Source organism: Kogia breviceps, chromosome 8, assembly GCF_026419965.1.
Source record: "Kogia breviceps isolate mKogBre1 chromosome 8, mKogBre1 haplotype 1, whole genome shotgun sequence".
In the NCBI taxonomy this organism is placed as follows: Eukaryota; Metazoa; Chordata; class Mammalia; order Artiodactyla; family Physeteridae; genus Kogia; species Kogia breviceps.
The window spans coordinates 3043628-3069180 of NC_081317.1; the positions used below are offsets into that span (position 1 = coordinate 3043628).

The window sequence follows — 25553 nt, forward strand, 5'->3', positions numbered from 1 at the left end:
GGGGTTGCCAAAGACATTTGCTGTAGCAGCCAGAGCAAGGGAAAATGCTCTCAATCATTTCAAATTCTAAATCTGTGGAGCCCGATTTAATGAGGTTTTACTCAGTGTCTATTTTTAAATGTCTCCCCTTCAGTGATCAAGGCCCCCTTCCATTAAGAACGCGCTTTATGACGCTGACGCTGTTACTGCCGTAGCTTGTATTTTATCCTCTGTTCAGTGAAGACAGTGAAATTTATCTCTTCGGTTTGACTTTCTGTTTATGAGAACTCTCCGGTGACATTTCCGACTTTGTCACCTCTGCAGCGGTGACGCCTTGCCTCTCGGGGTGGGAGGCAGCCCTGCACAGCAGAAACACTGGGGAGAGTTTAATAACTTTGGAAGCATAGTAACTGAGTTGTCTTTATTATACTGTCATGTCATCCAACTTGACAAAGTAAATATTTCCATTATGATTTTTTATCACACTTTCAAATCTGGTACAGGCCTGCAAAGCGTAAGATCAAGGTCTCAGCCCTTTTAGTTCTCTTAGTTAAAAAGAAATCAAATTAATATAATGGAAACGTTTCTTCTTAGGAAAGTTATAGGGCCCTCTGGAGAGGAGATTATCCTTACTCTCCAAGAAAAACGAATTAAGGGGAGCAGATAACATGCAAATGATTATTGGATCGTCTGATGAGTCATTCACATGTTCCCACAGGGGGAGATCGGGGAACCCGGACAGAAGGGGAGCAAGGGAGACAAAGGTGAACAGGTAAGGGGCCACACGAGCCACACGCAGGGCCACCAGGGGAGCCACGGCACACGGCCATGTGCTCGGTGTGGGCCGCGCTCGTCGCTGACATGAACAACCGTTATCATGTGACAGCATTCACACCGGTAACGGACGGCACAGAGCCGGGCTTCGGGCTCTCCTCCCCTCTTGAAATCTCGTGTGTGTGCTGGTGCCTTACATGCGTGTGTACGTGCACAGGTATGTGTTAGGTGCACATGTATCTGTAAGAGAATCCCTTATTAACAGATGAGCAGAAAGCACTCACACGTTCTGCGAAGTCAAACAAATTCAGAGTTTTTGTCTTTGAGGTTTTCGGTCCCATAGACATAATCACCGCCCTCCCATGCTGAGGGCTGCAGGATATTCCAACAGAGGCAGCGCCCTGACCAAATGCCTCTTAATTTTCCCTTAAAAAAAAAAATTCTGCTTTAGAAATACTGGTGCGTTCTTGCAAACGCCCTGTCACTTGGCTGGCAGCTCCGCCCGGTGGCCCTGGAAGGAGGCCTGCACTGCGGACCTTTTCGCCAGGCGTGTCTGTTCCCGGGAGACGGTGACCGCGTCCCTGTTGACCCGGGGCCAGTCAGGCTCCCCAGGACGGCGACAGCATGCTGGCCTCTCTCACGCGCACCCTGTGCCATCAGTGAAATGTGCTTGGGGACATGCTTGGGGGCAGGCATCGTGGTGCCAGGTGTGGACTTTGGAGTCAGTCCCTTGCTCGGCCACGGATGAGCCACGTGGTTCTTGGTCCTCGTTTTCAAACGGGGCCTCTGGGGCCTGTGTCATGGGTGTGTGGTGGGGGCCGAGATGATGCACGGTGGCCTCTGGCGGGACGTCGGTGTGGCCGCCCCCACCCCCACCCCCGACAGCACACGCTCGGGGTTGAACAGAGAGCATCATGCATTCCAGAGCCGGCAGCCTGGCCCAGGACGGCCAAGTGTGGGTGCTGCCCCGATGACCTTGGCTGCAGGGCCCCCTGTGCGCACTGGCCTTTCTCCCTCAGCCTCAGCTGTGACTCAGGAAACGACCGTCTCTGTCTCTTCCCCACAGGGTCCACCTGGGCCTACAGGACCTCAAGGACCCATCGGACAGCCAGGCCCCTCTGTGAGTATCGGAGAGTCCCCACCCCTCGAGCTGATGTGGCCCTGTGCCCGGCCCTCGCCGTATGCTGAACGATCTCTCTGTAGGGAGCTGACGGCGAGCCAGGTCCTCGCGGGCAGCAGGGCCTTTTTGGGCAGAAAGGTGATGAAGGTCCAAGAGGTTTTCCCGGGCCCCCGGGACCCGTGGGGCTGCAGGTAACAACAGAGTTTGCACAATGGCTGGGGGTCCACGTCAGCTGATTCCTGCATCTCTGCGACGACGCCTTCCCCTCCCCTCCCGTCCCCTGCCCTGCCCTCCTGTCCCCTCCCTCCTGTCTTCTGAAGAATGGGGCAGCTAAGGCGAGGCTTCAGGGGCTTCTCCGTACATGAAGTGCTGTGAATTCTCAGAATTCCAGACACGCCCACACTCACTTCTCTTAACCGGTGACATTTGTGAATTTGCTCATTGTAGAAGTGTTGGAGACTACAGAGAAACTGTTAGAAAAGGAAACAAAAATGGCTTCTCAGCACGTGGTGGTGCCTTTCCGCACCTCCTTAAACGCTTGTGCCCCCACACACACACACATGCACGTGCATAATTCTATTTGGTTTTTGCAAACTCCGAATCGTGCTGCATGTATAGAGAGTTTGGATCCAGCTTTTCCCACTTCCTTTTATATTACATGTCACGTCAGATGTCATTAAATATTCTTTGAACACATCACTTTTTATTTATTTTTGGAAACGTGACTCTCAGTCACTGCCTTGTGTCCCAGCATATGGTGGTGACATAATTGATTCAAACATTTCCCTGCTGGTGGCTCATTAGGGTTTATTGTTTGACGGGACACTTTCAATAAGCACCTTGTCAATAAATCTTTGCATACTTGCCTGATTCTTTCCTTGCGCTAATTCTGCAACTTGGGATTTGGGGGACGTGCTCATATGTAGCTGTACGTCGAAAAGCACATCCCTGAGGCTTTTGAATGCTCGGCTTGGGGTCCTGCCGGGGAGGTAGTGGAAGTTGTGTGTTGGGGGGACAGAGCCGCGCCCACGGGCCGAGCTGCTGATGAATTCATGTCCCTAGGGTCTGCCGGGACCTCCAGGAGAGAAGGGCGAGACGGGAGATGTGGGTCAGATGGTGAGTGGTACCTGCTCGTGGTGGCTGGTTGCTGTTTTGGTAGACGTTTGTGTTTTTCTCTGGGCTCAATGGCTCTTCTTCTCTCAGGGTCCCCCAGGCCCCCCCGGCCCCCGAGGACCCTCCGGCGCTCCAGGTGCTGATGGGCCGCAAGGCCCCCCAGGTGGAATAGGCAATCCTGGTGCAGTGGGAGAGAAGGTGATTTCACGCCCCGTCACCGTCCCGGTGTATGATGTGCGAACGTGTGTGTGTGTGCGCGCGCGCGTGCGTGTACACGCGCACGTACCCACGTGTATGTGTCCACCGCATCCACGGAGACGTCCAGGTGCACTGCTGGGCCATTCCTGCCAGATGCATGTTGAAACTTCGAAGTTGTGTGCAGTGGACCCGGGAGCCCTGCCCTTCCCCAGGAGATTTTCCGAATGATATAACCACCAGCAAAGGCCCCGCCTCCTCCTCCTCTGAGACGTGGCTCTGATAGACATATAGCTATTTATTCCTTCAAGTGCATAGTTGCTACCCTTTCAACTCCCGTTTCTGTCAAATGCTGTTTCCTCATAGCCCCGGGTCCTCTTCATCTGATCTGGTTAATGTTAGGGCCTGGGCCCTGGAGATGACGCGAGCATATTGGACATATGTACGTGCACACGTGTGTACATGCCTTACTTGTGTGCATGTGGGCAGCGGGCGAGACGGTGCCAGAGTCCGACTCCACCGGGGCCCAGGAGTTTGCACTACTTTTAAAGCACTCATCCCAGTTCCTTGGGGGTAAAAGGAAGGTGATGGACGCGCTCCCCTGTGTTTGCACTCCTTTCACACCATTCCAGAACTTTCTTCTGACGTCAGGCCCTTCCGTTGAGAGAAGTCTCCCATCCCTGCTCATATCTTACGATAGGAAAATCACAGAGAAACATACCTGCTGAGGCCACCAGTGAATGGTGTGCGACCTCTGCTCAGAGCAGCATGCTCTCCCCGTCCCCTCCCCACCCGCCACAGGGCACGTCCCAGCTTCGGCCGCCACCACTCTCGCCCTTCCTGCCCTGTCCCACCTGCCGGCAAACGGAGGACGTTGTGGGGTTTTCTGTCCACCTCTGCCTGGCTGTCCCCCTCCTCCTTTCAGCTGGTTTCTCTCAGTCGTCCTCCAGAACTCACCTGCAGCATCCCTTCCTGGGGAAAGCCATCTTTAACGCCCCCACGTACCCTCCGCGCCCGCTCTGCGTGTGTCACATGCCTGTGTATGTCACTGTCACGGCTTTGTTCCTGGGTCCCTCACCTGTCTCTCCTCCAGTGCTGGGAGCCCTCAGAGGACAGTGACCGCGTCTCACCCCCGGCCCCGCGCCCCCCCCCCCACAAGCCCAGTGTCAGGGGCGAGTCGCTAAACGCCTGACGCTGGGACCACTGTTCTCATCACTGCTCTAATCACATCACCTTTCCTCCTTAGGGTGAGCCTGGTGAAGCTGGAGAGCCTGGCCTTCCCGGCGAAGGGGGTCCCCCGGTGAGTGGGTGGGCTTTGGGGGAGGAGCGGGATGTGGCGTGGGTGGGTCCTGGGTGGGAGGCTCCTACTCTGCCTCAGTTTCCCCGTCCCTGAAATGGGAGTCACGTCTCTTCCTGCGCCTACCTCACCGTCTTGCCGGAAAAGAGAGGGAGTGCCGTGGGGCGTGTGCGCGTGCGTGCGCAGCCGTTAGTGATAGACGCCCAGGACGGCCGTCCGCGGTGCTCCAGGCCCTCTCACTGGCTTCCGTAAATGTGGGGCCCACCGTTGTCACCTGGTCAGCCCAGACCTGGAACCTTCGGACCTTCGCAGGTCGCATGAGCCGTCTCTTGAGGCCCCCCCGAGGGCGGTGGACAGAGGTCTCCTGGGCTCCCGCCCCCTGAGGGGACCACTGAGTGGGTGGGCGGCCCGGGTCCCCTGCAGCCCCTCGGGGTCCACGCTGCCTGCTGTTTCGTCAGGAGTCAACCCTGCCCACCTAGAAGCCGAGTCTCGGCCTCAGAGGCCCCGGGGAGCCAGTGGGCTGCTCAGGCCCCCCCCTCACGGTACCAGTGGAGCCAGACGCCCCCAGCGAGTTGCTGAGGGTTGGCGGGGCTCGGGGAGCTGCTGGCACCCACAGGAGCCAAGGCCCGGCCGGTCAGGGGGCTCCCTTCCCCCCCGATGCCGGTGAGGAGCACACCTCCGGCCAGCTTCCTGCTCGAGGCGGCCGCGAGGCTGGCTCTGGGAACACGGTCCCCGCCTTTCCCCCGCAGGGACCCAAAGGCGAAAGGGGAGAGAAGGGAGAGTCGGGCCCTTCTGGTGCCGCTGGACCCCCTGGACCCAAGGGCCCTCCCGGAGACGACGGTCCCAAAGGCAGCCCCGTGAGTACCCGGGAGATGCCAAGGGGCCCCTAGACCTTCCTCCCTCACGGGCAGTGCGCGCCGAGGCTGCCTGACCGTCGCTGGTCTTGGGGTGATTTCCCGAGGTGTAGAGATTTCCACAGCAGCTACTGCACCAAAACAGTGGAGGTGGGAGAGGGGAGACGTGGGGCGAGGGGGACACGTCGCAGGCCGTGTCTGTGGGCCGGGCAGCTCTGTGGGTGGAACAGGCTCTGTGTGCCACCCCCCCAAAACCCCGCCGCAGCCCTGGCTGTGCGTCAGGAGGGCCTGCAGAGCAGCGCCTTCCAGAAGCTAAAGGTCCAGGTTCCGGTGTCAGCCCGGGGCTCCAGGAACAGAAGTGTGGTCAAGAGCCTGCCCTTTGAGGGCCTCCGGAAGTCGAAGGGCCGGCCTGCACTGGCTTGTGTGGCTCACGTGAGAGGATGCTCTGGAAAGGCCTTCTTGCTGTGAAGGGCACCGGGGTGTCACAGTTAGCGGGATGCCCTGGGGCTGGACGGCGCAGGGCGGCAGTCTGGATGCAGCCACGCAGAGCAGCGCGCTCCAGGCCGGGTCGCTGAGGGCCCCGATGCCTCTCTTCCTCTGTTTCAGGGCCCGGTCGGTTTTCCCGGAGATCCCGGTCCCCCCGGAGAGCCTGGCCCGGCGGTAGGTGCTCGAGGTGGCAGAGCCCCTGGGTCCCCACAGCCCAGGACCCGCCTTGCTGGCCCCGTTTTTTTCCTTTCCGGTTCTGTCTGTTAGGACTCTCCTTTCCCACTGCTGGGCGCCCTAGGCGCCGGCACCTCTGGGATGGAGCTTGATTTGGGGGTGAGGACTAGGGACGCGTTGTGTGTTGGTGCCTGAACTCGGGTGCCATCCAGGAGGTAGAAGGAACTTGCTTTGGGCTCCACAGGGTCAAGACGGTCCCCCTGGTGACAAAGGAGATGACGGTGAATCCGGACAGACGGTGAGTCCACCCAGGACTTCTAAGGACCCTGACGCAGCTCCTCGGGGAGGTGTCAGGGCTTGGGGTTTACAACTTGCTTTGTTCATTTCTGAGAAAAACGTACACCCAGTTACCTTAGAATAGTGATTCAGCCACCATAGGGGGCCGAGAGCTCCCTCTGAGGAACCTTGGAAGCTGGGGACCCTCCTCCCAGAAGGGGAGAAGCACACACCGTCCCGACAGTGGTTCCGCGCACAGAGCCCGGCGTCCTTGACCGCCCCCCAGAAGCCCACCCCGGAACGTCAGGATTACCTGTTTCTGCCCGATTGGAGTCGGATGCTCTCCTCGAGAGACTCTTTGCACATCAGCCCCTGGAGCTGAGCTCACATTAGACGTTGCCCCTCACCTGATGTCAAGTTTTTTGAAACATTGCCTTGAGCTCAGAAAGCTTAGGGACACCGGCTCTGGGGCCAGTTCCCCTGGAGAGATGTCTGCTGCTCTTCTGCTTCCTAGCCGGTGACCCAGGACAACACCTGCCCTCCCTGTGCCTCGGGGTCCACTTCTGCAGAAGGGGTGCTGGCAGGCGTGGTGGGAACGTTCCCCAAATGTAGCAGAACTGCAGGTGGCAGGCGGGTCCCCTACGCCGCTGCTGAGCGTAGAGGTCAGAGCAGAGGATTCCAGGACCAGCTCCACTTAGGGCTACTTAGGGCTAATTCCGCAAAAGAAGAGACCGTTTCAGGGCTGGCCGAGGACAAATCAGACCTGAAAACTCTGCGTTGTTCTTTGCCTCAGACCCACCCAGCCCTGCCACGTCTTAGCTTAACTGTCCCTGATTCCTAAATGCTCTGTTCTCTCTCCGACACCAGGGATCCCCGGGCCCTACTGGTGAACCAGGTCCATCTGGGCCTCCGGGAAAAAGGGTAAGTGGTGCTGCAAGGGGCCCTGGCCTGTCAACCTCCTGAATGAAGTGTGCCCCTCCCCCGCCCCGGCTTGGACCCTGGGGCCCTAGGCAGCTCGAGGAGGAAAGTGCTTCTGTTTGAAGTGCATTCCCTGCTCAGCTTCCTGCCTCATCAAATCTCAGACCCCCTGGTTCGGTGCTCCGCTCCATTTAGGATGAGCCCACTGCTGACACCATCAGTAACGGCCTTCGTGGGAGAAAAACACCCGTGGAGCTGAAAAAAACCCCTTTTCCCCGGGGTCAGACCTTTGGAAAAGTCAGAACAAGCTAATTGAATAATCCAGCCTTTCTCTGGGGCTGCAATAAACTTGGCCGCTTGGTGTGCAGCCGGGAAGGAGGCCGCTGGAGTGCCCCCTCCGCAGCTGACCAGGGGCCTCTTCTGGACGTGGAGGCCCTGGGCCTCGTGCTAAGGGCCTGGGAGTGACCTCCACGCCCCTTCCTCAGCCCCTCACTGAGCTTCTGCGGACCCACTTGTCACATGTCGCCCTCTTGCTCCTTCCAGGGTCCCCCCGGCCCCATAGGTCCCGAAGGCAGGCAGGGAGAGAAAGGAGCTAAGGTAAGTGCTTTTCAGCCCGGCCGTGGTCACGCCCGTGACGGAGCGTGCCGAGGGCATGGTGGCCACAAGGGTGGGGACTGCACACATATGTGAACATGCTGAGGGGGCAGGTCAGGCTCACCGGGAGGTGGGCGGGCTGCGCCTCTGGGTCCGGGGTCCCCGACTCTGCTGTCACGTTCTGTCTGCCCCGCCAGCCTGGCGGGGAGGCCAGTGCTGGGTGCCCTCGGGCCTGGTGTTGACCTGGCCAGGCCTCAGCTGCCTTGCCTGCGAAGCAGAGATGGTGACGGTGCCCACGTCAGGGCTGAGGAGAGGGTGGGGTGCCCGTGCGGTGAGGTTAGGGTGGGTGCAGCCCTGTGCCCAGAGCCCTCGAGGCCGCTCCCCCCGGGAGGTGCTGGGCGGGGCCTCTTCCTGGACGTGCTCCGGCATCGCCTGAGACAGTGATGGAACTCGTGCAGCCCCACGTCTGCTCAGGACATGGCGGCCGTGCCCACCAGGAGTTCCGCGCCAGCCATAACTGCTGTTGTGGCTATGACAGCTGGGAGGCTGGGAGCACAGTGGACTGTGGACGTTGGTGGGTGGAGGATTGGGCAGGGCGGCCTCGATAAGGAATGTGGAGAATCGGGGGCAGCCCCTGGATATCAGGGGGCATCTGGGGTTCTCTCCAAGGCTCCTTGGGGTTTCTGAGCAGCGGTTCTGGGCTGGGGTGACCGGAGCCTCAAGCGTTGGGGTCCCACCGCGTCCCCCTTGGTGCCCTGCAGGGAGAAGCCGGCTTGGAAGGCCCTCCTGGGAAGACTGGCTCCATTGGCCCCCAGGGGGCCCCTGGGAAGCCTGGGCCCGATGGCCTGCGAGGGATCCCTGGCCCTGTGGTGAGTGGCCCCCGGGGAGGCCTGGGGGGCGTGGCTCCGGGGGGGGCGGAGCAGGCATGGGCCCGGGAACGGGGATGGCCAGGGCGGGACTCACACGGAGGCTCCACTGTGTTTCAGGGTGAACAAGGTCTCCCAGGAGCTCCAGGCCCCGATGGCCCCCCCGGCCCCATGGTGAGTCGCGGACGCTCCCGAGGAGCCCCCGGTGGTGGCGGAGGGCGGGGTCAGGAATGAGAAATCTGATCGCGCTGCCTCCCCCGCAGGGTCCCCCAGGACTCCCTGGCCTCAAAGGAGACTCTGGACCCAAAGGGGAAAAGGTGAGGTGGGGCTCCAGGTGACTCTGTGGTTGAAACTCGGGCCCCTCAGATACCCGTGGTTTCAAACTCAGCAGCGTGCTGTTCTTTCCCCACGTTTGTCATGTGCTCGGGGTGGGGACGCACAGAAAACAGATCCATGCGACTTGGGGACCTGGCCCCTGCCCTCAGTCGGGGGCCTGCGGGGCCCCGTGGACGGCAGCCGCCCTGGGCCTGTGTCCGTTCCAGGAGACGGCAGCCCCCAAGGCAAAGATGCGCCGCCCCGCCTAGCTGGCCCACGTGGCTGGACGTGAGGCGTAGCCACCGCAAATGCCCCTTCACTTTCCCACAGGGGCACCCAGGCTTGATCGGGCTCATCGGACCTCCGGGCGAACAGGGAGAAAAGGGCGACCGCGGTCTCCCCGGCCCCCAGGGCTCCTCTGGCCCTAAGGGAGAACAGGTGCGTGGGATGCTGGCTCTGTGTCCAGAGACCCGAGGTCCGTTAGAGCCGGAAGGCCGCCCCCACGTCCATCAGGTCCAGGTGGCAGCAGCCGAGGGGACGGGCTCGCCCAGGTGACAGCCACCTGGGGCAGCACTGGAGCCCAGCCCGGGCCTCGTTAGCCCTCGTGGTCCTGGTGAACTCAAGAAACGAAGGTCATTTCCCCCCGCCCTGCGCAAGACCCCGTGACCCAGCGAATTGTCCAGGAGGTCACTGGAGATGCTCAGCCACGCCCTCGCTCCCACCTGGACCCCATATGCACACCTGACCCTAGACTTCCCTGGGGACCCCTGTAGCTCGTTGGAGTTTGAAGCCCCCAGGAAACCACAGCCGAGGAAACCTTAGCCTGCAAGTTTGGCCTCTCCTGCACCTGGGAGCCTCTTGCAGTGGATTCCATGGCCAGGAGAGGCGGGGAGCGAGTGGAGGCAGGGGGCGGGGGGACCTGGCAGGCCGGCCTTTCCCGTCCCCGTGTCAGGGCCACGGGGCCGCACTCCAGCCTGTGAATGACCGCTTCCCAAGCCAGGGGTGACAGGCTCACACGTGCCCCCGTGCTTTGCCCACCTTGGCCTGCCCCTGACCCGGAAGAGGACGGGACGCCCGAGACAGAGCTGGAGGCGGCAGAGCCGTGAGGCGGGGAGGAAGCCCGTCCCCCCAACCCGGCCTCGTCCACGGAGTCTCCCCGTGGCACCGAGACCCGGAGAGAGGGTCGGCTCAGAGGCTGCAAACTCCGAGTGTGGGAAAAGCCACTGGGAGGCTGGATGGACAGACAGAACAGACAGGACCCGAGGACGCTTGCCGCCCCCTGCCCCGGGGCCCCTGCTTCAGGAGCGGAAAGCAGCCAGAGGGGACCAGGCAGGGACGGTTCGCATTAGAACATTAGAAGGAAGCGTTCTCACTCAGCCACCTCCCCGCGGCCCTGCGGGCAGCAGCGCCGCCGCCGGGGTGCTCAGCCTTACAGCAGGTGTTCAGGCCCAGCGGGCCCAGCAGGGAGCGAGGGCTCCCCTCGCACGTGGCCGGCCCGGGTTGGGGGAAGAGGCCAACGAGAAGCAAGGGGCGTGGCTGCAGGACAAGCTCCCTCCTGATCCGAACGCTGATGACTGCGTTTCTGCTCCTTTCAGGGTATCACTGGTCCTTCGGGCCCGATTGGCCCCCCAGGCCCCCCTGGCTTGCCGGTGCGTATCTGGGAGGGGCGCGCGGCTCCCTGGGTGGTTCTGGGCGAGTGGGGGGATGGGCCTCAGAGTTACAGGGAAGCCATGGGACCCCCTGGGGTTGGGCCACAGCCCAGGTGGACCTGGTGCCCCTCACCATGGGTTGATCTGCTCATTAATTCGCATCCGCGTTCCGAGCAGTGGAAACAAGGAAGTGGGGTCACTGGGCTCTGGTTTCAGACTGGGGAGGAGAAGCGGGGAGCCTCTGTCTCCGGGCATTGTAGGGCGTGTGGACAGTCCACGGTAGGCACTTCGGGGGCGGCAGGGACGGTGGCTGGCCCCCCGGCCTCCCCGTCGGCATGAGCTGGGCCAGCCTGGCCCGGACGTGATGAGTTGGGGTCCCGTCTTCTAGTCACCAGCCTGGCCCCCCCAGGCAGCTGGGAGACCCACGCCTGCAAAGACATCCTCCGGCCCTGAGTCTCTTCTCGGCCGAAAGCAGCCAGCCTCCGAGCCCCACCTGGGCCCGGGCGCACGTGGCCCAAGGTGGCCCCGGCCGATCCGACGCTGGCCCCTGCTGTGGGCTGCTGCGAGGGCTGGAGCGGCTCTGCGTCAGGGCCTCTGAGGCCAGCACACCCTTGTCACGTCTGACTCTGGCTGCCTGAGCTGTGATTTCCCTGCTGGGGCGGGTGGGAGGCTGAGCCAGGGCACTCGGGACCCTCCTGGCCTCCGTGTGGGTGAGCGCCTGGCCCCGCCCACCTCCCCCGGGGACACGGGCGTAGCCTCTCGGAGGCGGGGCCACGGGCGCCAGGAGGGCGTGAAGAGCAGGCTGGTGCCGGGAGGGGAAGGGACCGCCCACCAGCTGACGCGCTGCCCCTCTCTCCGCAGGGCCCTCCTGGTCCAAAAGGTGCTAAGGGATCCTCAGTAAGTGGTGCTGCCCCCGACCGGCCCGTGCCCCCCGGGGGAGGGATGTGCATCCCTCGGATGAGAACCTCCCCGGGGGTCCCCCTTCCCCCTTGACTCATGGGGCCGTCGTTCACACCCCTTCTCTGTGGCTGGGCTGCCCCGAGCTCACCTCTACCCTGAGTCATCTCAGACTGAGGCTGCCTGCCTGGCAGAACGGGCCCCGTCCCCCCAAGTCCCCTCCTTGGGGTGTCCGGTTCTCACATCTGGGACCGGGAAGGGGCCTCAGCGTCTTAGGTTTGCCCCTCCACCTTGCCCACGTGTTTCCGGGGGTCATTCTAGACCTCGAGGTGGACTCAAGTCACGTCAGGCCTCGGCGACCAAGGTTGGTTCTCTTTTCTTCTTCCCCAGGGTCCAACTGGCCCGAAGGGTGAAGCAGGCCAGCCAGGACCCCCTGGCCTGCCGGTAAGTAGCCCTTGAGGACTGGGGCGCCAGATGGGGGTCCTCCTAACACCGAGGGAATCGTGGAAGCATCTGTGTGTCTGGTTCAATCCCAGAACGTTATGCAACGTGTGTGGCGGGGCGGGGCCTGTCTCCTTCCCCGGGACGCAGCTCAGCCCAGGGCGCCTCCGCCTCGGAAGTCTGGTTGAGGAGAGAGGAAGGGGGAGGGGTTTGTGCGTGTGCGCGTGCGCGTGCGCGTGCGCGCCCAGGTGCCTCTGTGTGCGCACGTGGGCACGCGTGCGTGTGTGCGAGCGTGTGTGCGTGCAGGCACGTGTGTGGCAGGAGCAGGCAGCCCTAGACAAGGCCCCGAGGGATGGGTGTGGAATGTTCCAGAGACAGAGGAGAGGGAAGAAGACTGTACCACTAAGAGGGGCCGGAGTCTGCAGCCCAGGAGCCTGCAGGTGTGGCCCTGGCGGTCCCGCCCTGCCGCCCCCCGGGGGCCGCCTCGTCCTCTCCCACCCGTCACTGTGCCTCTTCCGCACCCAGGGCCCCCCAGGCGAGGTCATCCAGCCCCTGCCGATCCAGGCGTCCAGGACCCGGCGCAACATTGACGCCAGCCAGCTGATGGACGACGGGGAGGGCCAGCAGTACATGGACTACGCGGACGGCATGGAGGAGATCTTCGGCTCCCTCAACTCCCTGAAGCTGGAGATCGAGCAGATGAAGCGGCCCCTGGGCACGCGGCAGAACCCCGCGCGCACCTGCAAAGACCTTCAGCTCTGCCACCCTGACTTCCCCGACGGTAGGGCAACTGTGGGCCCGGGCGCCGACGGAGGGGGTTGGGGCTGAGCAGCCGGTGTGGCGGGAGGGACCCGGGCCTGGGCGGGCACGCACCTCGCTCGGCCTCAGGCCCCCGTCTGCGCGGCGGGGATGCGGGGGCATCTCCCCCCTTGTCACCCGACGAGGCATCATAGTAGGAGGGGAAGCCGTCCTGGGAGGTCGGGGAAAGAGGTCAAGGCTGTGAGGTCCCACAGAGCCGGGGTCTAGTCTAATCTTAGCCATTGTCTGGCAGGTAACCTGCTCCACCTGGAGTCCCATGATTCCCGTCTATAAAATGGGAATTAAAACACGTACCTACCAGAGGACGTGTATACAAGGTCCGAAATGCTTTGGGCCTGACATATGATGTTGGCCGTTCATAAGAGTCCTCGTGCTGCTCTTTGATGTTGTACTTGGAAGAGCACTATTTAGACTCCAGAATATGATACAAATGCAAATCAGTCCCGTTCTCACCATTAATAACCAAGCACTACCTACCTACTGGAAAATAAGATCACACTGGCTTTTTGCTCCGGGAAGGATGAACTCTCTTCTGCCAGGTTTAAGGGGTGCCCGTGGTTCCAGCTGGCTCCGATCCTAAGTACGTGAACTTCTAGGAGTCTTCCCGGAGCACCTCTGGGTTCCCACCCGCCCGCCCGCAGGCAGAGCCACCCTCCCGGGTCCCCAGAGCTTGGACCCCGTGGGCCTCGCGCTCCAGCCCAGCCCTTGGTGATGAGTCTGTCCCTTGTCGCCCCGTGGGCCCAGCGGGAGCAGCGGGACGCCATCGGGCAAAGCCCAGAAAGGGCTGTGCTGCGACACGTGCCTGGGCTGTGTGCTCTCACCGCTGGACTGAGATGTGGCAGAGCCGCTTCTGGAACTGTCCAGGGAGCAGCTCTCACGACCTGCCTCCCTCCCTAACGCCAACCCTAACCCCGCGATCCAGGTGAATACTGGGTGGATCCGAACCAAGGCTGCTCCAGGGACTCCTTCAAAGTCTACTGCAACTTCACAGCCGGGGGGTCGACGTGCCTCTTCCCCGACAAGAAGTCTGAGGGGGTGAGTACCCGCCTCCGTTGCCTCCTCTCTCTGTGGGGCCGGGCCAGGGCTCCAGATAGTTCACGTGCACGCGGCTTTAGGAATGAAACCAGAAACTGGCCAGATCTAAAATCAAGGCTTTTCCTCCGGAAGTAGACTTGAGTTTGCCTTAGGAGGAAGTTTCTAGCAATGGGACGGGCTTAGCGCAGTCTCATTTGCGGAAGCCGAAGGGGTGGTTGGCTCGTGGCTATCTTCGCCCTACCACCCCCGGGGCTGGGATTTCCGCCACTGGTTGGTCAAATCCTGCCTAAAATGACCCTACAGTTCTGACCTCAGAGCAAAACCTGAAACCCACGGAAGGACTTTTGGGAGCGAAAGTGACCCGAATGCGTCTTTTAGAAGCTGGCACTTTGCTGAAATTCTTAGCGTCAGCTTCCTGAGTGGTCGCTCCTGAGTGCCATGCGTTCCTTTACAGTCTGTTTAGCGAGGTTCTGATCCATGGAGATTTTGTGGGGAGTTGATCTGAGTCACCTCTGTGGCCTTTCAGCATCCTCGCCTCTGCGGTGGGGTCTCTGTGTGTGCGGAAGGGTGTGAACCAGTGTGTGTGGATGGGTGTGCAGGTGCTGTGCAGTGGCGTGTGGGTGGCTGGTGGATGGCGTGCGGATGGTGTGTGGGTGGCGTACGGATGGCACGTGGATGGTGTGGATGGCATGTGGATGGTATGTGGGTGGCGTGCGGATGGCATGTGAATGGCGTGTGGATGGCTTGTGGATGGCGTGTGGGTGGTGTGTGGATGGTGTGTGGGTGGCGTGCAGATGGTGTGTGGATGGTTGGTGGGTGGCTTGTGGATGGCGTGCGGGTGGTGTGTGGATGGCGTGCGGATGGCACGTGGATGGTGTGTGGATGGCGTGTGAATGGCATGTGGATGGTTGGTGGGTGGCTTGTGGATGGCGTGCGGATGGTGTGTGGATGGTGTGTGGGTGGCGTGCGGATGGCGTGTGAATGGCGTGTGGATGTTTGGTGGGTGGCTTGTGGATGGCGTGCGGGTGGTGTGTGGATGGCACGTGGATGGCGTGCGGGTGGCTTGTGGATGGTGTGTGGATGGCACGTGGATGGTGTGTGGGTGGTGTGTGGATGGTATGTGGGTGGCGTGCAGATGGCACATGGGTGGCGTGCGGATGGCACGTGGATGGCGGGTGGATGGCGTGTAGGTGACATGCAGGTGGCGTGCAGGGACAGGCACGTGTGGCAGGCCTGTGCTCCTTTCTCTCAAGCACGCGTTGGAGGCCAGGCCCACTGTGGCCCAGGACAGGTGAGGAAGTGAGGCGAGGTCTCTACCTGGGAAGATGGTGGAGACTGGCCGCAGTGCCCTTTGCATCTGCCTGGACAGACCCTCCTCCATAATGTCCCGCCCAAACGGTTCTCCATCCCGTGCTGCACACCGAGGGCAGTGGGTTCCTGGAGCCACAGCCATGGTACCTGTGCAGGTTCAGGGTCGGGCACAGCAGGAGTCGGGCAACCTGTGGTCCTTGGCTTCCCAGCTGCCTCAGCGCCCAGAGCCACTTCCTCTGGAGGGAGAGGTGCCCTGTCCCTAAATCTCACTGTCGCCTAGGGGAGCTCCGGCACTCCCGTGGGCCGGCAGGAACAGGGGCTCTGCACTGACGTGGATGCCTTGGGGACCCCTGTTTCATGTTCACGCTCTCCCTACCTGGGATTTTAAATCCTTGGGAAGCCACACTCCTGGCAGCAAGACCCCTATGGTTCACAAGGAAATTCAAACCTCAGGACCCTTGCATCTGGCAGAGGCCCAGGATGAAATTCAAGTGGAAAAATGCTGGCTCACATTCTTTTATTGCTGTCTGTCCTCTGCAAACGGCCTCGCTGCTGGAGAACCAGTAGGACGCCCCCCGGGAGCCCTCGCTGGTGCTGGAGCCAGGCGGACGGTGGGCTTGGGGCGCTGAGTGACCCCCGCTTCTCCTCGCCTTTCCTCTGCACGTGTGCTGACCGCCAGGGCCCCTCGGGCGGGTTGAGGCATTCTGCCCAGTCTCCCGGGTTGCAGCGCCCCCGTGGTGGCGGAAGGGAATGGGGATGGAGGACAAAAGTCTGGGCGAGGCGCCAACCTGCCCACGCCTCTGGTCCTGCTCTGGGAGGAGGCGGCCTTCGTGCTTTTTGAGCGCAACGCTGACAGCGGCAGGTTTGGAACCAGAGGGGAGAGTCCCGAGGGGCGGGGGGCAGGCTGGACTTGCTCTTCCTCCAGTGGGGCCGCTTCTCAGGCTCCCCTGCACGAGGCCAGCTCAGAGGAGAAGCCGGGGGATGGGGAACAGGACCTGGCGCCCAGGCAAAGCACCGGAGGGACAGCTGGGGACAGGCTGGACCTGTGGGCAGCCTCCCCAGAGAGAAAGCCCCACCACACACTCGGCACGCACACCACACCCACACACACCACAGACGCACACATCCTGTGCAGAAACACACCCGCACGCCTCACACCCCGCTGGACCTCAGTAGGCTCTGCTGCCCGCTCTGTCCGCGGGTAGAGGCCTTGGAGATGGAGCCACGCCCCCAGATCAGGGGAGCGAATCAGAGAATGCCCACCTGTCTGCTCTCAGCCTATCAGTAGTAAATGCTCTTATTATCATTACTGTCGTCATCTGGGCGAGATGAGTGAGAATCCGCCCGTTCACCCCTTCCTTACTTCCCTCCACGAGCATTTTTCTGCAGTCACGCAGCGCCAGGCTCTGTCCTAGGTGCTGGGTACACAGAGCTGATCAGATGCAGACTCTTGTGACCCCGCATGTGAAGCAGGGCTCGCGCCTGGAAAGCACCAGGGCTCCCCCGTCCCCATCGCGGTCATGGGTCCATCCTGGAGCGAGTGGCCAGCTCTGGGGAAGTTAGGTGCACCTAAGGGCTCTTCTCTCAGGAGGCCGTCTTGCATCTCCGTGAGGGCAGGACGCCGGCCCTCTTGGGCGGGGAGAAGGCGTGTTTGCAGGACGTGGGAGCATTTCTCGTGAAGGCAGAAGTAACACTGTCGTTCTCTCTGTTTCTCTCCCTCCCCACCTCCCACCTCGATGTTTAGGCCAGAATCACTTCTTGGCCCAAAGAAAACCCGGGTTCCTGGTTCAGTGAATTCAAGCGTGGCAAACTGGTAAGACAGCCTCCGGCCTGTGGGCAGTGTCGGTTAAACCCACCCGTTTCGTATCTTGCAGAGTAAAATGGCCCGCTGGCCCAAAGAGCGGCCCTCCACCTGGTACAGTCAGTACAAGCGAGGGTCCCTGGTAAGTGGCCACGGGGCTGCCTGCTTGTGGCACGGCCTGGCTCGGCTCTGCATGGGACTAATTTCCCCCAGCGCCGCACCCGCTCTTGCCCTTTGGCCAAACCGCTCCAGGGCCGTGGCCGCCTGACTCAGGCCGGCCCCTCCTGCCACCGTGACGAGGGTTCACTTCAGCCGGGAGCAGCTGGATGGCTGTCTGTTCAGGTGGAGCACACGAAGCTGGCGTTCAGAGCCCCAGCTGGGTGCCGCCAGGAATTGAGACCAGAGACACCAGCAGTGGAGGGTTTATTTTGCTGAGTCCTGGCGGGCAGCTTGGATGAAGTGGGTCCTGGACCATTAAACCATCCAGTTCTTTCCAGGATCCGTCCTACTTGTGCCCTGCGCCTGCTGTGGCTGGGGGCCGAGGGGCCATTCCGGTTGCCGACGGGACCCTGGGCTTCTCCGTCGCGTCACACGCGACCGTGCTGGTCCCTGTGTTAACTTCTGGGGAGCCGGTCTTAAATAGGCCATCCCGGAGGTGAAAGGCAACTGGCATCCCTCTAAAAATCTGGATGTGAGGCTTTTCTAGCCCGTGTAGAGGCCGAGGCCATTTGGACCCGATCATATGGGGCCAGCGACTGCTTCCACGAGGCAGGGTGTTTTCCCCGAACATCTCGGGAGTTCGATTTGGGCCCGTTTCCGGAATCAAGTGCAGAGTTCTGTGCTCCCTTCCCGGCAAGTTCAAGGTTCAAGGACTAGGTTCCAGATGTGGCCGCCTTGCAGGTGCCACGAGAGCGCCCTTTGCATACTGCGTTCACTCTTCGGCTAGCGTCCCCCCGGGCCATCCTTGAAGGACGTCGTCCTCACTCAGAAGCCAGCTCTCGGGTCCACGACTTCGGGCCCGACCCTCTGCCCTCAGTTGGCTCCCCGGGGGTCCCAGGGCCACGTTCCCCCAGGACTCAGAGTAGGGCCTTCCAGCGGCCTCTGCCCGCTGCACTTGGGGAGCCCCCGTTCCTAGGCCCGGAGGTGCTCCGTGCTCAATTAACATCTCACGCCCCGTGTCCTTGATTCCCAGTCACTGCGGCTCTTTCCAGACACTGAAGGTTTGCGCTCACCTTGCCACGTCTGGGGACTTCCTCTCGTCTTTGTGCGGGGACCTCCGGCACCCTCGCTCCCTTTTTCTCCTGCTGTTTCTCCTCTCCGTCACCTCCTCGGTGCTGTCCTCGGGAAGGAGCCACTGGCAGGCAGAAGGACCTGAAGTGGATGCCCCCTCGGGGACGCAGTGCCCGGGACACTTGAGCCGGGTGGATAGAGGGGGGCGTGGGCACGGGGTGGGGGTCAGGAGGGGCTGGGGCCGTGGTCCTTTCTGCAGCCGTGCTGGTGGCCTTCTCCAGACGGGGCTCCGCACACCCACCCCCCTTGCTCTGTGGAAGCGGGTAGAGAACGGCGGCCACTTTCAGCCGCCAGCCCAGAGCCTGCCCGCTGCTTGGGTCCTGTTTCGCAGACAGTTGACCGAGGATGGAGGTGACGGGACGGTCTGGGGGAGACATCAGCTCGTCTTTGGCATTTCCCCGCTGCATCATTTCTAGCAGCCTGTGGCCATCAGAGGGGACAGGGCGTAAATACAGGTCCCTCCCTGAAGAAGTAGGCGCTTTTCTGGGCTGGCTGCCCTGGGCATCCCACGTGAAGGTGATCCTGCAGAGCTGCTTTCCCCCAGCAGGGCGGGGCCTCACCACGGGGCTCTGGGACTCCATCGTGGGGCGGGGCTTGGCCGTGCCTGGTCCTCCCCCTCCTGCCTGGCACTGGGGGCTTCGGGTCCTCCTGCGCCCAGCACCGCCCCGTCTCTCTCTGTGCACGCGCCCCTTCCTCCAGTCAGTCGCCTTCCGTCCCGGAGGAGCACCCGACGGCCCGGGCTGCGGTTGGTATTCACTCTCTCTCCTCAAGGTCCGGCTGGAAGTCGGTGGCTGGTGGCCGTGTGGGGAGCTGGCCAGCAGCTCTGCGCTCTCCCCGCTGCGCTGGGAAGGGCAGGATCCCAGGCCTGGCTCACCGCCTTCAGCTCTAATTCTATAGATATCGCTATACATACGTGCACGGTATCAGCTTAAATTCTCCCTCGTGTGTTCAGCACGGCTCTTTCAGGGTAGGCCGGGGGCTAGGGTCCCAGACAGAGCAGCGGGGGAGCTGCCGTGTGCAGGGAGGAGAAACGCGGGTCTCAGATCCTGACGTCAGTCCGTGCGTCGTCTGACGGGGAGACGAGAGGGGCCATGCCTGCTCTGCTGGGGGTGTGAGGAGAGCCCGGCCTCTCACGCCGAGGGCCTTCGGGGAGAGAAGAGACCCGCCTCGTCCCAGGGGCTAAGGACTGTCCCCGCCCCTGCTGTGTCCAGCAGCTCAGAAAGCTGCAGTTTAGAAGACGCAGCGACCGATCTGTCTCTCGCGACGCCTGGCACGGGCCCGCGCGCGGCTGAGCTCTCAGCCCAGCGTGCAGCCGACCCGCGACGCTGAGAAGCCACTTGAGAACCGACACTCTCTCCCGGGTGCTGCCCTGGGTTTGCTGGCAGAGAGCGGGGCTTTCGGCGAGGCTCCTGCCACCAGAGCGCCCCGGGCTGCCCACTCAGTGTGGGCTGACCACCCCAGGCCACAGCACGGCCCGCTCTGCTTTCCCCTGGGTTCGTGCCCGGGAAGGGGCAAGAAGGGCCTCTCCCCTGTGCCTCCACGATGGTGCCTGGTCCCTCCAGGCTTCTGGCTCTTGGCCATATGTCCTGTGACCCTCTCACAGGCCGACCTTCCTGTCTGCTGGCCAAGACCCCATGCCTCAGGCCCCTTCCCCCCCGAAGCCACCTGCCCTCTCCGCCTCCCATTCTCATGGCCCCGGCCAGGTCCTCGTGCATCACAGAGATCAGCCAGTGGTTTTCATGGATTAGCATGATCCAATGAGCACCCTCTTTTCTCCGGCATCGGGGCACGTGACAGGGATGTACACGCCAAGCCCGTGCCCTCAGGGTCCTCACGGTCCAGGGAGGGCTGCAAGACCAGGCCCCGGGTGCCTCTGACACAGGAGTCCAGTGCCGGTGTGGAGGGCCTTACAGCCGGTAGGAAAGATAGACACTGAGCTGGGCCGAGGTGGGCGAGGGCACCTAACCCCGGCAGGCTTCCTGGAGGCAGAGGCACATGAGCTGAACCCTGGAGGCCGAGTAGGGACCAACCAGGTAAAGTGGAGTGGGTGGGTTATCTAGGTCCCTGCAAGGAATGAGGCGTGGTTCACAGTGTTCCAGGGAACCCCCCAGAGAGCCCAGTGCATGCTGGCCTGGGGCCCGGGGCCCGGGCTTGCAGCAGGTTTCCCGGCGAGGCTCTTGGCGTGGCCCCCGCTCCAGAGGAGACAGCGAGTGGGTGAAGCTCTGGAAGCCCCGGCCGCGTGGACGAGGGGCTTTGCGCAGCCGTGCGTCCCCTCCCTGCTGAGCGCCCCTTCTTGTCCCCCTGCAGCTCTCCTACGTGGACACTGAGGGCAACCCCGTGGGCGTGGTCCAGATGAGCTTCCTACGGCTGCTCAGCGCCTCCGCCCACCAGAACGTCACCTATAACTGCTACCAGTCGGTCGCCTGGCGGGACGCCGCCACGGGCAGCTACGACAAGGCCATGCGCTTCCTGGGCTCCAACGACGAGGAGATGTCCTACGATAACAGCCCCTACATCCGCGCCCTGGTGGACGGCTGCGCCGTGAGTGTCGCCCGCAGCCCTGCCTGGGGGTGGGGGCGGGGGACGGCGTCCGTCGGTGTCTCACGCGGTTCATTCGGCCACCGCGAACTTCCCGGGCACCTACCGTGTGCCGGGCCCTGGGTGCAGCGAGGGCCCAGACACAGAGCCGCTGACCGCGGCTGGCGGACGTGGAGTCCCCAGGCCAGCGGTGGGGACCCTCCCGCGTGGCTGGGGTCGGAAAGGCCACGCTGAGTCCTGATGGCAAAGGCCGACCTGGCTCCCTGACCCCGTGCCTGGCATGGCGTGGGGCGTTCTTGGTCCGATTCGGAAGTTGAGACGCCTCCGCTTTGGGGGGAATGGCCAGAGCTGAGTCTGAGTTCGCCCCTGGGAGTGTGTCCGTGCTGGGAGGTGTCCTGCAGACTCAGAGGGCGGTGACCGTGTCGACCCTTGTGACACCGCCAGGCCTCGCCGGGTCACCCCCCTGGACCCCGTGCTGCCCTCCGGGAAGGGCGTTCTGCTCAGGCCCGAGAAGCCAGTCGGGCCTGCGGTTGCTTCACTCTTTGGCCCCCGGCCCCCGTGCTCGCCAGGGTCAGCCCCGCGACGGTGCCTCCTGGGGCTGCGTCTGCCCTGGGCAGCCCGGGTCTGAGCTGCGTCCTCCTGTCCTGGGCCGTGCACGGGGCCCGGTCCTGGTGAAACCCTCGGACGTGTCCCTCCTGTGGCCTTTCCAGGACTGGAGATGGGGGTGTCAGCAGGACGCGCCGCCTCTGCGGGTCTTGGTGTCACATCTGACATCAGACCCCCGGCCTCTCACCCCCTGCTCTCCAGAGACCCTGCCCGAGGCCCCCACCCAGCCCGGCTCCCTTGGGGGACAGGGCTAGCGGGGGGTCCACCCCACGTAGCGTCCGGGGCCAGTTTCGCGGTGCCAGCGCCTGTGGACACCCTCCTCTGGAAGGCACTGTGCCTCTGGTCTCGAGGTCGGGAAGCTCTTGCCTAATTCCCGGGCCCCAGTTCCGGTCAGGGCCCTTCCCGTGGATTTCCACATTGAGTGAACCATCTGCAGTCCCTTCTGGATCTTCCTGGTTCCAGGAGGTTTCACCACTTGGCTGCAACCCCCGTGTTGTACAGAGCGGCCAGGGCATGTGTCAGAGCTGATCACAGGTGTCCCCAGCCAGGGGCAGGTGTCCCGGGCACTGAGCTGTCCCTGCGTGCTGGTGAGCAGCCGGCTTCCCTGCTGTGCGTTCCTGTCCTGTGCTTTCGGGGGCGTGGGTGAGATCTGAGGGTTCTCCCTACGGCCTGCTGGGGTGGTCCGGCTACTTGGCCAAGCCAGAGTGTCTGGATGGTCCTGCAGGGCAGGCTCAGCCAGGCCGGAAAGCGGGAGGGCAGTGCTCACCCACCGGGGCGCCAGTAGCCGCTGAGAGCAGGACTCGGGTGGACCCAAGTTCACGTCTTGCCTCCTCCCCTGGCTGCCCCGCTGGGACTGGGATGGACCCTTCAGCTGTGCGAAGCTCCAGTCCTTCTCGCTACAAAAGGATCTAGTTATAACCCCCAAGGGATTCCTTGGGGCTAGGGGTGAGTGCAGGGCAGGCATGGGGCCCGGGGGCCCGGAAGGGCAGCCTCCTCGAGATTCTGGGCCTCCCCTCCATGCTGCCCTGGCCCCTGGGCCTGGTGAGGGTCAGTCCTTCAGACCTGCCCATGGAATGGGCAGGACTGGTCCCTACTTAAGGTCAGATAGGGATGCAGTTCTCTGTGGAAAGGGATCCAGAAGCATCCGGAAGCCTCAGCCATCCAGCATTTGTTCACGTTCCTGACGCAAACCCCAAGCTGCCCCCAGAAGGTCGTGGGGCACCAAGTAGAATCACCCCTCCTGTCTGTCTCCTGCGGACGCAGGTCATGATAGCACCACGTCGCAGGGCTGTTCCAGGGGGAACGTGCCTAAAAAGGGCTCAGAGCCGTGCTCAGCTGCCATGAGCCCTAGAAGAATCCCCGTTCCTGTGATTGTTTTAGGCAACACGGGCTCGCAAGCACAAGGCGGTCAAGGTGGGGATGTGAGGAGAAACAGGGACTCTCGTAGAGCAGAGGCAGAGCCTCGGGCGGGGCCTGGAGCTCCTTGGCTTCCACGGCCGAAAGGGAAACGGTCCGGGTGGCCCCGTACGTGTCATCTGGTAAAGGGTGCAGACTGGTTTTCTGGAAGAGAGACCGTTCACTGGAAGGGATGCTGGGAAAATGTATCTTGTGAAGAACTGACTGGGGTGAAAAGGCAGGTGCCTCTGGCCCCCGAATGCAGCTCAGAAGACTCCTGCACTCTTGAGAGCTTCCTGGGAAGATTCAAGTGCCCCCATGCCTCTTCCTCGCGAAGCTCCCTGCCCAGAAGTTTCCAGTGCTGCTGTCTAACTCAGAACCTGACCTCTCGGCTCTGCAGGCTCCCAGTACAGGGCAAACTTGGACCTTCCTTAATCCCACAATCCGAAGTCTTCTCCCTCTGGCCCAACGTCTCCTGATGACGTGGGCGTGCTGTCAGCGTCTGGGGCAGCTGCCCATTGCTTGGGCCTTTCAGGACATCACCAGCACCCATGCACCCAAAGGCACAAGGAACACTCCCCGCTCCTGGGTGGGAACCGCTGATCAGGGCCTTCGCTTTATTTTGCGAGTGACTTGCCAAGACCCTCAGGGTACGGCAGAGCGGGTCTCCTGATTCCCACTCCAGCATTCTTCCCACCGCAGTCCCTTTCTGGCATAGCTGCACCTTGAATGCCTCCGTTAACAGGGAGCTCACCACCTCCTGAGTCAGCCCAGGCCACGGTTCTGAAGTCTCAGTGTTAGGAAGCTCTTCTGAGAAATGAGCTGGAACCCGTTCGCCCGTTATCTCCACCTGCCATTCCTGTTCTGCTCCCTGAAGGCATGCAGAGAAAACCTGGTTCTAGACCAGAGTTTCTCAGCCTTCGGGGCCGGATGATTCTTTGTTGTGTGTGGGTGTGGCAGGGGAGTAGAAGGGTCCTGTGCGTCGTAGGGTGTTGAGCAGAACCCCTGGACTTGACCAGCTAGATCCTCTTCCCCCTCAGCTGTGACAACCAGAAGTTCCTCCAGACATTGCCACATGCGCCCCGGGGAACAAAACTGCCGTTCTACAGGAAGGACAGTCAAAGGTTCGGGGATCTCTCCGAAGGCTGGAAGGACCGGGCTCCTTCGCCTCCACCCAAAGCAGCCAGCCCTGCTGCCCGGGAGCCCCGAAGCTGAGATCCACGTGACATCCCGACCGTGAGCTTCTCCTTGAGAAAATCAGCAACACAGATCCAATTTTCTGCCCCGACGCCAGGAATCCTGGCACTCACGTCTGAGCTCGGTAATGGTCCTCTGGGCATCTCCAGTGCAGAGGCAGGACTCAGCATCATGGGAATATCCGGATTTGGCGCTTGACATTTGTACTTCTGGAAAAGATGCTACCTTTGAGGAGGTGGAGAGATCATGACTCTGAACAGAATAATCCCGATGATGGAGAACATGGGCTCAGCAGGCAGGCAGGGGAGGGGATTCGGGGGAGGGTTGGGCTGAGCAGAGCATGGAGGTGGGGCATAGGGGGCGCTTCTGAAGAACGGCTCTGCTCAGCCCACCCAACTCCACTGCCCACCAGAAGTTCAGCCACAGTTTGAAAAGTCACACCCCTCCCAGGTCATCCTGCAGGATGACCTGCATGCTAGCCTCCTCCTCCAGGGGTGGGGGTGGGGGGCCTGCTTGATTCACATGGTGATAAGGGCCAGGGCTTCCCTGGTGGCACAGTGGTTAAGAATCCGCCCGCCGATACAGAGGACACGGGTTCGAGCCCCGGTCCGGGAAGATCCCACATGCCGCGGAGCAGCTAAGCCCGTGCGCCACAGCCACTGAGGCTGCGCTCTAGAGCCCGCGAGCCACAACTACTGAGCCCGCGTGCCACAACTCCTGAAGCCCACGCGCCTAGAGCCCATGCTCCGCAACAAGAGAAGCCACCACAGTGAGAAGCCCGCACACCGCAACGAAGAGCGGCCCCCGCTCACCGCAACTGGAGAAAGCCCGCGCGCGGCAACGAAGACCCAACGCGGCCAAGAATAAATAAAATAAATCTATTTAAAAAAGTAAAAAATAAGGGCCAAAGACACTGGGATCCGGACGCTGGCACGGTGCGGCTCTGTAGCCTGATGGGTGGGGGCCACTGAGCAGGGCCGGCCCTGTGGAGGAGCACAGATCAGCGGGCAGGAGGCCCAAGGAGCCACGCCACATAAATCCCCGTGTGTGTGCGGTTCTGCACACCCCCGGGGGCCGTTGCCAGCCCATAATGGTTATTTATGTCTCAGGAATAAGGGGGTAATGGAGTGGTGTGCACACGGCAGCTTACAGCTTACAGCTGCCCCTCTAAGTGCTCTGATCATTGGAGCGCTGGGGCCCCATCAATCCGGGAGAAATCACCCTGCCAGCTGAGCACGCACCGCCGTCCCTTGTGGGCGGAAGAGACGGCGCTGGCCCTGCCAAGGCCTGTTTGCCCCGCTCCCTGTGGGGAGGGAGAAGGCTGGGCTGCCCAGCTCACTGGCGTGCGAGGCTCAGGCCGCCTGTGGCCGAAGCCGCACAGCTCCCCGTGACAGCAGCGGCCCGGGGGAGGCCAGGCCAGGCGTCTCACTTGAGCCCCTGCTGGGTGGCGGTCGGACCGGTGAGGGGGTAGAGCTGGGGCAGGCAGGGTGGACTCTGGCCCCTCCTCGCTGGACTGGCCAAGGGAGGGCGAGGGCTCGGCTCCCTCCCAGGGCTCCATCCTGAAGGGGCGTGGGCGGGCATCCTCTCTGGGAACCCTGTGTCCAGCCCTGCTG

The 25553-nt window shown here is 62.2% G+C and overlaps 1 protein-coding gene across 2 annotated transcripts in view; it reads left to right on the forward strand.

The window, feature by feature from the left end:
* Positions 1–25553, forward strand: part of COL5A1 (collagen type V alpha 1 chain) — a 159512-nt gene that overhangs the window by 128949 nt on the left and 5010 nt on the right. Inside the window, exons 44-65 of one of the 2 annotated variants that reach the window (XM_059071149.2) lie at positions 698–751; positions 1820–1873; positions 1957–2064; positions 2936–2989; positions 3077–3184; positions 4428–4481; positions 5228–5335; positions 5939–5992; positions 6237–6290; positions 7136–7189; positions 7730–7783; positions 8542–8649; positions 8767–8820; positions 8910–8963; positions 9292–9399; positions 10557–10610; positions 11472–11507; positions 11898–11951; positions 12474–12729; positions 13690–13802; positions 16858–16926; positions 20512–20745. In XM_059071149.2, coding sequence (XP_058927132.1) covers positions 698–751; positions 1820–1873; positions 1957–2064; positions 2936–2989; positions 3077–3184; positions 4428–4481; positions 5228–5335; positions 5939–5992; positions 6237–6290; positions 7136–7189; positions 7730–7783; positions 8542–8649; positions 8767–8820; positions 8910–8963; positions 9292–9399; positions 10557–10610; positions 11472–11507; positions 11898–11951; positions 12474–12729; positions 13690–13802; positions 16858–16926; positions 20512–20745 — 1896 coding nt within the window. Of the gene's footprint in view, positions 1–697; positions 752–1819; positions 1874–1956; positions 2065–2935; positions 2990–3076; positions 3185–4427; positions 4482–5227; positions 5336–5938; positions 5993–6236; positions 6291–7135; positions 7190–7729; positions 7784–8541; positions 8650–8766; positions 8821–8909; positions 8964–9291; positions 9400–10556; positions 10611–11471; positions 11508–11897; positions 11952–12473; positions 12730–13689; positions 13803–16857; positions 16927–16987; positions 17057–20511; positions 20746–25553 lie in introns of both variants that reach the window. The other variant, XM_059071150.2, reaches the window with a different exon arrangement.